Below are 11,800 nucleotides of genomic sequence, written 5' to 3'. Positions count from 1 at the left end.
GACATGCATCATACAAGTCAGCGAGCCTGACCACCCGATCCCGTTCGACTCTTACGACAAGCATATTCGCCTTTACGGTTGCTGAAGACCTATTTTATCCGGCATCTTCACGGGTTTGCAGTGTTGGAGAATGTTTTCTGTTTGATGTGTTTGGTGTCAGCAACAGAACAGAAGCTTCCAAAATGTTGGGTACTGAGGACATTTGTTAAATATTTTAACGGTGTTTGATGGTGAAGAATTAAATGATGTTATGGGTAATACGTGTATCCCCTATGAGTCCCCACCATGCTACGTAAAGCCTTGAGAGTAAATATGTATTTTTTCCTTCTGGTGTTGAAGGTTAAGAGTGATAGGCTTTGAGTGTTGGTGTTGCTGATTGAATGCTTCCCTCTCCTGAAGGTCATTACTTGGTTAAAAAGAAGTTTTTGATAGGCATATAGAAGTTGGGGAACATGAAAACAAGACACTTTTTGTGGATAGCACCTTCTTTTATATTCTGTGTACGACGTTTCAGAGCTACTTCCTGCTCCTCCATCAGGCGAACAAGCAAACGATGAAGGAGGAAGCAGTAGCTCTGAAACGTCGTAAAACGAATAAAAAGAATAAAAAAAGAAATTGCTATCTATAAGAAGTGTCATCTATTTGTGTAAAAAACGTGTGGTGTTACGGGTGAATTGAATACAACCAAGATTGTTGGAACAGAATGGACTTTCTGTCCCATGTTTTCGTTTCCAAATCATATTTCCGTGCAATATTTGAGTTATACGGGAATCTGATGCGTGGGACGTCTGTATATGAGCTCTGGCATGTCAAGAGTGATGATATGTATGCATGGATGTGATTTATGGAAAGATACGTTATTGAATAGAAATAATCAAAACGTCATTTTGCGCCTTGTTACCTGCCAACATCCTGCAGTAACCTCCCTCGGTGGGATGCAGGTTATGAAGTATTCCATCGGTGAACACAGACTGGGGAAACGTAATATTAGCGTGTTATACAGCCATGTGTTGTGTGCATATATACACTTCCAGCACCAGATCTGTTCATTCCCCAGAAACACGAACTGTGTGCTTGCATACAGACGTAATCGATATCGATCAAGTAAATGTTTCTTTTTCTAAGCTCAAAATGACATGGGGTAGCCTTAGTGATAAAACCGTTTGCTCGTCACGTCAAAGACCGAGAACGAGTCCCACATCGGTACAATGTGTGAAGCCTGTTATTACGGAAGTCTTTTAGGGCCATTTGTTTTATATTTTTCTGTTGAAATTTTAAGATACTAAGTTGAAATTTCAAGATGCATACTAAGCTGAAATTTCAAGATACATGTTAAGTTGAAATTTCAAGATACATGTTAAGTTGAAATTTCAAGATACATACTAAGTTGAAATTTCAAGATAATCTTCTTGAGATTTCAAGATACTAAGTTGAAATGTCACGCCTAAAAGGTTTCCGTATGTTATAGGGATATGTGACTTAAATACACACCCACTTCATATTGAAAACATTTCTGTATTAATACTTAAGCCTCACATTTATTTCATAAATATGATATGAAACTTTTCTTTCAAGTCCAACATGTACATACATGTAGCATGTTTGGTTTTAGTGAACTAAAATAGTTTATTGTTTCAATAAATTATATTAAACACCCAGTAACGATTACATAAAATCGATAATCTTTTTCAATAAATGCGACGGAACCTTTCCAGATCCATGTAAGATATCTCAACCTAAGGAATCATAGTGTGATTTCGACTATATAATAACCATGTGCGTGTATATCACTTTGAAATAGTGATGAAAACAGGTGATCGCGTAAACGTGAGATGATCCTGTCCCACCGGTGACACCCGTCACACAAAAATGCAAAGGGATTTCAGATGTTAACCTGAACAAAAAGTGAATTACGGTACAAGTCAAAATGGAGAATTCCATCCGACAACTGTTTGGTCACTACCGCGTCACATTTGGAAAACGTCATCTAAAATCCGTTTTGAAATCTTTGCTGGGGCCTTAAAAGGTCTGACCCTGATCAAATCTTTGAACAAACGGTATGTTCGATTATACCTCAACCTTGTGAAAAACACAAAAAATGCAGTTATTTATAAAAAATGAAAGTATATCACCCTCTATACGCTGATGGTACCCGTCATATAAATATTGCTATCCGTTAATATGTACACACAGGTGTGTACCTGCAGGATATCATATAATCGTGCTCATGCTGGATGTCCTTTTCTCTGGTAAAAATGTGTTCGACTGCTTAGTTCCGAGACGTGCTCACCCACACACACGCGCGCACACACATGCACACACACAGGCACATACAAAGGCGCACACGCAGGCACACACACGCACACTCACACTCACACACGTACGCACACGCACACACATATATTCTGAAATACCTTCAGTATAAGAACCACTGATTCACCATGATCATATTTGATATAACACTCGACCTTTATAGAGTGAAATCCAAGATTCTCAAGTATTATCCTTGTACACCCGTGTTCAAGCGTCACACCAGGGTGGGATGAAACTGTTGAACTTGACAACATCTTCACTCGCCAATACAAATTCTATACCCTTCGCCAGGACATCGTGTTGGTGTGCCTATTTATATATTAGGTAATTTGGGAAGTCCACTTCTAATGCCACTCCTTCATCGACGTTTAACTCGAGATCTCCACCTACTCACGACCAACACAGACGACACATCAAATACACGACCATGTGGATGTGACACCGATTAAGTACAACGTAAATATTGAATACAACGACTCATCACAGACTTTTAGACAGTTTCGTTTGACTTGCCGGTCTCCCGCCCTCCTCCAGGTGGAGTTAGCTACTGTGCATGGTCGATTCCTCTCGTCTGGAATAGCTCTGCCCGTAACGCCTTCGTTACCAAGCGCTGATTGATTCAATTCTCTTTTCACCCTTACTCGTAAACATTCCACTCAAACTCTATCTTCCTCGTTCTGTGCTGAGAGACTTTATCTCATAGAGAACGTTCAACCCGCTAAATAAATTGAAGGACCCCAACAGCCTCATCATCAATCGGTTTTAACATTTCAACGAAAATCAAACTGGCATTTGTAAATGCTATGAGTCGCTGAAGTAACACCCCCGCATAAAAACTTGGACTCGCCTATTCTGAGATACGAACGATTCGCGCGAGTAACTTAGATCAGTCGCCACTTTGGTCCGACTTAAAAGGTCGCTGCTGTGAGGCATGGCCTTTACTGGATCGCATCAGCAGCACGTTGTATCATCGGACTACACTGCTCATACAGTTAAGCCGAGCAGTCGACGCTACAGAAAAGTGACTTAATTATAGGTGGCATAAAGTGAATCTTCGACTTAACGTTAACAGAGGCCGCCAGGGAATGCTCTCTCACCTGGCGACGGAGCTATGCATACGGGATAAAAGGGGAACCCAGAGGAGTCGATACCTGTGAGGGAATACCTGTGTTGCGTTCCATGTGAAATTGATGTCTGTGTTGTTGTTGATGATGATGATGATAATGATGATGATGATGGAGGCGCAGAACTCACTCTAGGGAGTCACATCAAGATGGAATTACACTTTGATGGGCTGATATTTGTAATATATGCTTTGGAGCAAGTCACAGGTATGTTTGTCAATATAATTTATACAGTTATCTTACTCATCACATTTTGTGACAAATTTTGTTTACCTTTTGGAGTGAAAACCCGGGTTCAGGTCTATTAACTTCTATTAAAGTTCATGTGTTTGTTTTGTTAACCTCATAATTGTCACGTGTATAGCTACTACCACTCAGCCTGTTACAGAGATAAGTCAACTGTGTGTATGTAACACCTTCAAACTCCACAAGCTGTCGCCCAGCAAATGTATGGACGAGGACGGGCTTGAACAATATGTTAAAAAAACGAGAACTGATCAAACACAATAAGAGACACAGTGACTCACTCAACCAAGGGCAGATCCAGCAGTTGTTTAAAAAATATCAAAATCCTCTCAAATGTGCTGCCTATTACATTTGGTTTTTGAAAAAGCGGGCAAGGTCGGGTGGGGTGGGGTGGGGTGGGGTCGGGTGGAGTGGGGTTGGGTCCGGACCACCTGCCACCCACACACACACACACACACACACACCCGTCCGCACCCCACCCTCCACACACACACGCATACACACACACACACACACACGCGCACATACGCACACATACACACACTCTCTCTCTCTCTCTCTCTGGATCCGCCTGTGTCATCCATGGCATGCGTGCCAGAAGACCATATTTTAGTATTCTGGCTACTGTATTAATTGTCAAGTATATGGTATCCTACTTTCCATAATGAAATTCTGACAGAACGGATGCTGATAATCGTCTAGGTTCTACGGAACTCCTTGTCATTCTCCTAAATACGATAGGCGTGCATTACCACACTCAAGCCCTCCACCCTTCTGTCAGGTTGCCTCAACCCTCATCATTAAGGTGACTGCGAGAGTACTTTAGCCTAATATTGAACTACAGATCTCCACAAGTAATCGAGAAATCGTTCAGAGGGTGGGGGGCCGTTTCCTTAGGTGGTCGTCAAGCGTTAAGGCGATGGTGTTAGCTAATTTCTACGTCGCCAGCAACACCGATAGCGGATTTTGAATGTGACCAGATAATTTCCTATCTACCCCACGAAGCCCAGACATGTGAAGTGTCTCTTTTATATAACATCACATCAGTTATGTTCATTTTGTGTTGTGGATAGTACCGTGATCTTATTAGTCCGGTCTAGTGCTGAAATGACAGGATGTTCTCATATTCACGCTCCAAGTGCGAGAGTTTATCTCTAATACTAATACCCCATTATCACTTATACGAAAATGCCGAACTAATATCAAAGATAGCAGTAATGTGAAATAGGTAAACTCTGCAGCGGAGTCATATATCGCAGCCTCCATACCTTCACTTGCTTACCCTTGTACACTGTGCAGTAACAAAGTAGGAAACGCCACCGTCACTGCCACACGGGGCGTTCATAAAATGCTCATCAAGTATATTATAGCTTCTATCTTACACCCGTTGTCGCCCTACAAGCCATGGGGCTCCACGATGGGGCAATAATGTCAGAGAGAAAAGCTTTATTGTTCATTTATGTTTTCTGAAGATTCGAACATATCACCAAGAAGACCATTTGTGTTGGTATTTCATTACGAACCACATTTGTTAGACATTATTTATACACCAAGGGAAACAGTGTACTGTTATAAATCCGTAAACTTTCCGACTCAGTATCATATTTGACAAAGTGTATTAATCCATGTTTAAATATATCATTAAAAAAATAATAATGTATTTGATTAAATATTAATACAAATATTCTTTATTCACCATGATATGACCGTATTATAAATAATTTCCTCAATGATAAATGAGCTACTGTACATTTGTGGTAAAATAGCGTCACGAACATTCATTGTCGTTCTGAATGTGACATATAGCATAAACTATCATCGATGTCTTCAAATACGCTCAGCATAGATAGATGGCCAAATACTGATGGCACAGAAGGATGGGATCATACAGAGAAATCCTCTATAAGCTCACAGACCATCAACCACGATGAAATATAAGGTCCAGCTCGCGTGCTTCTGTCGACACCATACATCAGTGTGTCAGGCTTACAGTCTTTGTTATTCATTAATGACGCTTGCTTCCTGCAAATGAAAAAAACATATCTGTCTAATGTGTGCAGATTGAGTGAAGATCAGGGTAATGAATGGCTTGTAGTCGGGATTTACGTTCATTTACAATTTGTCAAGTCGCTATGTACTTGATTAAGAACAAAAAAACGACGGCCTAGTTGGAATTACTGGCCACTGGGAGGTTTTCATCTTACTCCGGGATGCCCGAGATGAGCCGTGACAAGATGAGATGGTCATAGATAATCTACTGTGTGTCAGATCCAGGGATCCAGGAGTGAGGTATGTACCCTCTCCGTCAATAGATGTACACACTCACATTGATGAGCAATGCATCTCACGGTGTTCGAAATTCACTGAATGTTAAACCTACTTTCATATGCAACAAAACCTTCATTTAAATGTGATTTGTTTAGATTAGTAGAGGAACAGTATGATTAGTGTCAAGAGGTAGTATATCACCTGGTTTGGCGAGTCCGTTATCAGCGTCTTGATGTCGGGTATAATTACCTAATTTCACAAGGTTCGGTTTGAACTGACACAATGAGCTAAGAATTGCCAATGAGGATACTTATCAGTGACATGCTGACTTATTAACGGATATTCTACCATGAATTTGGAGTTTACTCGATTCTGATTGGTCAATCAGAGGCTATTAAATCACAATAAACCCCCTCTGATTGAAACAGCTGGTTTGACGGCCGCATCACCGCGGAAGTTAATATTCATTCATGTTTTTCTGCACGAAATGTATTGCCGCACATCCTTTGAATATTTTTGTAACCGCATCTGTTCATTTTGTAACCTGTAATTGTAGATATAATTATTTAGATATGTCTACCGACAATGACTGAAAATAGTACTATTCTATGAATATTAATTTATTAACGGATATTTCATAATTGATTGGAAAGCTACACGCCAGGTAGGTTCAATTTACGCCTTTGATCGCTTGAACCATGTCTAGATGAGGCTATTTGTAAGGTGCGTTCTTGCTGTTCTGTGCGGTGGTCCTTTATAACTGACTACTGAAATTGGTGTCGAATTATCCACTGGTTCTATGTAAACGAACATGGTGACAAATAAAACACAGTTGAGCTGGTAGATGACACTATTTTATGTATATGCGTCGCTTGCCACACCTCCAGATGTATTCCCTGAGGAGGCCCAGCTCCTTGTTTCCACGGGGCGTTAAGTGAAGCGACTTTATTAACCAGCACCAGAACCAACACGAGCACTGAACACATGTAGAACACACGGATGAGCTGTAATGAACCGGAGACCATTAATCATAGAATTACGAGAAGATTTAAAGCCGCTCTCCCTTCTCGAGGGTGATGTGTCCTGCAGAGGATACACATGCAGATTAGCTGGTTCTCTGTTTCAGAATAGAGTAAAACACTACGATCAAATCATGTTCTGCCTGTGAAAGGTTGACACCCCTCCACACCTGCTCTTCGCCTTTGGCGGTGAATGAGGATCTGGTGGTCACACTCAAATCCCCGCCAATACTTCGGAATGTTGCAGGGTAGACACAGTAGCTGATCGTGTTTCACGAAAGGCTGACTGATGATCTTGAGTTGACAGATAATCGAGACTGGTTATTCTCTGGCGTTGATTTGCAATCACTGTATCCTCCTGGTCCATACAGCTGGCTGATGGGGTGTTGTTCACCACTGGGAACTCCACCAGCCATTGGCCCAGGCACTTCTTGACTTACATTGCAGTTGTTAAATCTTCAATTGGAACTCTTCCAACGCCAGTGACAACTACCTTTCTATAAAGCTGGGCCACATCAAGGACACGTGAGCTAAAACAAATATGAATTTTGTCCGTCATTCAGTGCCCCCTAACCGTATCTGCCCGCAACATTAGTCAACCGTTATCGCTGATAGGACGCGCCGAGTGTGAGAATATTCTACCCGCCTTGAAGCATTCGCCGTGAGCGTGAATATACTCTATGTCTCTCCCGCCGGGGACAACCCTCCGTGTGTCTGTGTGTATTGTCCCCAGTCGGTATCATCAGTCAGGGGTGGTGGGTTAGACTAGTGACTAAAGCGTTTGCTCCAAACGCCGAAGACCCAGGTTCGAATCCCTACATGGGTACGATGTGTGGAGGATGTTTTTGGTGTCAATGCTGGAATGTTGCTAAAAGCAGTGTCAAACAACAAACAACCAAACAAAAACGTAAACTTTCTGTACGTACATCCGTACGGATGATTCTGTTGCCATGATGAGGGATAGGAGCCTCGTGTCTAAATAACAGAGCATGTATGTCGCCTCCTTAACAACGGCGTTTGTGTCCACACGTTTTGTTTCAATAATAACATGGACATTCAAGAAAACAAGTATGTGAGTTTCACTTTGATATCAACATCGGCAGTTTGGATCCATGTTAAAACCTTTCTTAAGATTTAAGACAACAAATTGTATCACCATGTCTTAATGTTGTAAAAAGTGTGTTTCAGTTGTTGAAGACAATATGTGAAATACAGTGCAACTTGAGATGTGACTATGCTTTTTTACATTTCAGTCGATGAAAAGTTTCTTTTGGTGAATGCCTGTTAAGTATTCCAGGCTGAAGAACATAGGGCTGGTTGTATAGACGATGATTTACAAGTCTTTGCAGAGAGTAAAGACATTATTATCTTAGGAGCAGTTTACGGTTGTGTGTTTGTCCCTACGAAGAGAACTACTTAAGTCAAGTGTCCACGGTATCACGTTGTTAATGTCACCTTTAATAGTTTTACTGTTTTTTTTAAAGAAATAATTTCAAATTTCGATGCGACTCTTTATGCAAAAAATGTATTGATTTTCTTTTTGGCAAAAAAGCATTAGCTTGTGTTCAGCCGCTTCGCCAATCGTGTTTAAATTGCTATCATTGATAGTTTGAACCTATATAATTAATGTTGTAAGATAAGTCTCAAGGTGTATCGTCGGTAATTATTCTAATCCTGTTAAAAGTTAATTGTGTCGGTTGTATGATTGATACACAGGAGAAACAGAAAGGGGGCAGCACCGCCCCCTGTGGTAAACCAGGTCTTTTACACTTCCCCCCATTAAACAATCAGTCCACTCATTTCAGTGTCTATATCATAATACATAAATTTATATCGAAGTCCACTTTTTGCCATACTTTGTTAACACGTTTAACAATCACATAATACTATAAACAAGAACCCTTTGTTACTGACTTGCACACTTGAGTATATAATGTTCACTTATTTGTGGGTGGTCGTGTGACTGATTGAAATCCCAGTTGGCATTTGTACAGTTCCCATGAAAACGTTTTGCAGGCGCTTGCACACGACTCGTTCGAAGACCTTCCGGTATAGCTAAACAAAGGTATTGCTCTATAATTTAAGGATAGTGTTGGATCACCTTTTTTGATAAGTTTGCTGAGTTCCATTGCATTGGATAATTACGCGTTGTCAATAAGATTTTAAATGTTACACATAAGACGTTACTTAAAATGGTACAGTATGTTTTAATTGCATTTGACTCATGCGATCTAGAACTGAAGCTAGTTTTGGGGAGATAATTTATTAAATATCACTTATAGTTTATTTATGTTTTAACAGTTTATACCTGACGTGCCAAAGGTTTTAGCTTTACGTTCTTTTCACATTTTGTAATGTCGCCTTGCTGCCATCTATGTCTGCCATCAATGAAAAATAAGTTCAACAGATTGGCCTTTTCTAAATCTATATATATGTGTGTCATGCCTACACAAATGTTATTATACACCGTGACAAATTGTGTGTTGTGAGTATTTATTCTACACTGTTGTATCACTCCCTGCGTGTGAGTATATCCTACCCTGTTATATCACACCCCGTGTGAGAGTATATTCTACCCTGTCGTATCACTCCCCCTGTGAGAGTATATTCTGCCCTGGCGTATCACTCCCTGTAAGTGAGTATATTCTACCCTGTCGTACCACTCCCTGTGAGTGAGTATATTCTACCCTGTCGTATCACTCTCTGTGAGTGAGTATATTCTACCCTGTCGTATCACTCCATGTGAGTGAGTATATTCTACCTTGTCGTACCACTCGCTGTGAGTGAATATATTCTAACCTGACGTTTCACTCCCCGTGTGTGAGTATATTCTACCCTGACGTTTCACTCCCCGTATGCCCGTGTGTATTTGGGTATATTCTACCCTGCCGTTTCACTCCCCGTGTGTGTGTGGGTATATTCTACCCTGCCGTTTCACTCCCTGTGTGTGTATGGGTATATTCTACCCTGACGTATCACTCCCCGTGTGTGAGTATATTCTACCCTGACGTTTCACTCCCCGTGTGTGAGTATATTCTACCCTGACGTATCACTCCCCGTGTGTGAGTATATTCTACCCTGACGTTTCACTCTCCGTGTGTGAGTATATTCTACAATGACGTTTCACTCACCGTGTGTGAGTATATTCTACCCCTGACGTTTCACTCCCCGTGTGTGAGTATATTCTACCCTGCCGTTTCACTCCCCGTGTGTGAGTATATTCTACCCTGCCGTTTCACTCCCTGTGTGTGAGTATATTCTACAATGACGTTTCACTCACCGTGTGTGAGTATATTCTACCCTGACGTTTCACTCTTCGTGTGTGTGGGGGTATATTCTACCCTGACGTTTCATTCCCCGTGTGTGTGAGTATATTCTACCCTGACGTTTCACTCCCCGTGTGTGTGAGTTTATTCTACAATGACGTTTTACTCCCCGTGTGTGTGAGTATCTTCTACCCTGACGTTTCACTCACCGTGTGTGGGTATATTCTACCCTGACGTTTTACTCCCCGTGTGTGTGAGTATATTCTACAATGACGTTTTACTCTCCGTCTGTGTGAGTATATTCTACCCTGACGTTTCACTCTCCGCGTGTGGGTATATTCTACCCTGACGTTTTACTCCCCGTGTTTGTGAGTATATTCTACAATGACGTTTTACTCCCCGTGTGTGTGAGTATATTCTACCCTGACGTTTCTCTCGCCGTGTGTGAGTATATTCTACCCTGACGTTTCACTCCCCGTGTGCATGTGTGTGGGTATACTCTACCCTGACGTTTCACTCCCCGTGTCTGTGTGGGTATATTCTACCCTGCCGTATCACCCTGAATGTTTGGCTCACTCCAGTTGAAGAAAACGCCCGTGTGGGAAAATATACATGAACACGTTTAGTCCACACGCGTGTACATTGTATCCATAATGTATGAAAGTTCAACTGTGCCATAATCAAACCACTTCAGATTCCCAGCACATCTGTGCTAATGAAAAAATACGAACGATAACTGTTGAAGTAGATCGAACACAACCTCTTCCAAGTAAAACCTTCGTTAAATGTCATATCCCATATAAGAGTAAACGTTGGACTGTAATAACAAAACTTTTGTATGACATGGAAGAACATTGATTGTAATCACGTGCCCATCACATGACGTTGTGTCAGTGTGTGACATCATACTCTAGGTTCCCCATTGGGGATGGTCTTTGTTTTACTTGAAAGTTCAGACAATCGATTCCGGGTTGTTTTCTAACATATCAACTTCTTGCTTAGAGCTAACCAGAAAACCGGGCTGATGATGACTACCTTTTTTGGAGGCACGTGTCTTGTTCTTTTCCAAGAACCGTAAAGTATTTAGTAAATATTTCCAAAATAAGTGCCTGTTTTATGTTTTTGAATTACACTTTCCTTCCAAATGATCTGCAATCAATACCGCTTCACCAGAAACATTAATCAAACCTACAATATACTGCAAGTTGAGTGTCTTCTTTCGGATGTAATAGTAAATCACAGAACACGTCTGGTTTCAGAGCGGCATGTTTAGACCGTGAAGAATGTCTACTGCACAACTGGAATTCTGTTATAGAATAATTAGATTAAGTCGAGCATTGGAAAGAATTTCAAAGTAATTTAACCTGGTAAAAATAGGTCTACAATCGACAGGGGTGCATGTGTAAATGAATGATAGAGGCTTTTAACACACATGTACACACACGCACACACACACACACACACACACACACACACACACACACACACGTCAACGTTAATGATGTATTATAGGGCTCTTGTTATGAACTATCTGTTTTGGACTTGCCAGCGAGTATTACCAATA

At 41.1% G+C, this 11,800-nt stretch overlaps 1 protein-coding gene across 2 annotated transcripts in view; it reads left to right on the top strand.

Moving 5' to 3' along the window:
- Positions 1–3,222: 3,222 nt before the first annotated feature.
- The window catches only part of LOC139470328 (neurotrimin-like), a 29,642-nt gene continuing 21,064 nt past the window's right edge, over positions 3,223–11,800 (top strand). For both annotated transcript variants that reach the window (XM_071252711.1, XM_071252702.1), the window contains exon 1: positions 3,223–3,644. In XM_071252711.1, the coding sequence (XP_071108812.1) occupies positions 3,587–3,644 (58 nt within the window). In that variant the 5' untranslated portion in view covers positions 3,223–3,586. The remainder of the gene's footprint in view (positions 3,645–11,800) is intronic.

This window comes from Haliotis cracherodii, unplaced genomic scaffold (genome assembly GCF_022045235.1).
Source record: "Haliotis cracherodii isolate W230 unplaced genomic scaffold, xgHalCrac1.p SCAF_1, whole genome shotgun sequence".
In the NCBI taxonomy this organism is placed as follows: Eukaryota; Metazoa; Mollusca; class Gastropoda; order Lepetellida; family Haliotidae; genus Haliotis; species Haliotis cracherodii.
The sequence above is the reverse complement of the archived record's forward strand: the minus strand, read 5'-3'. Positions and strand labels throughout refer to the sequence as shown.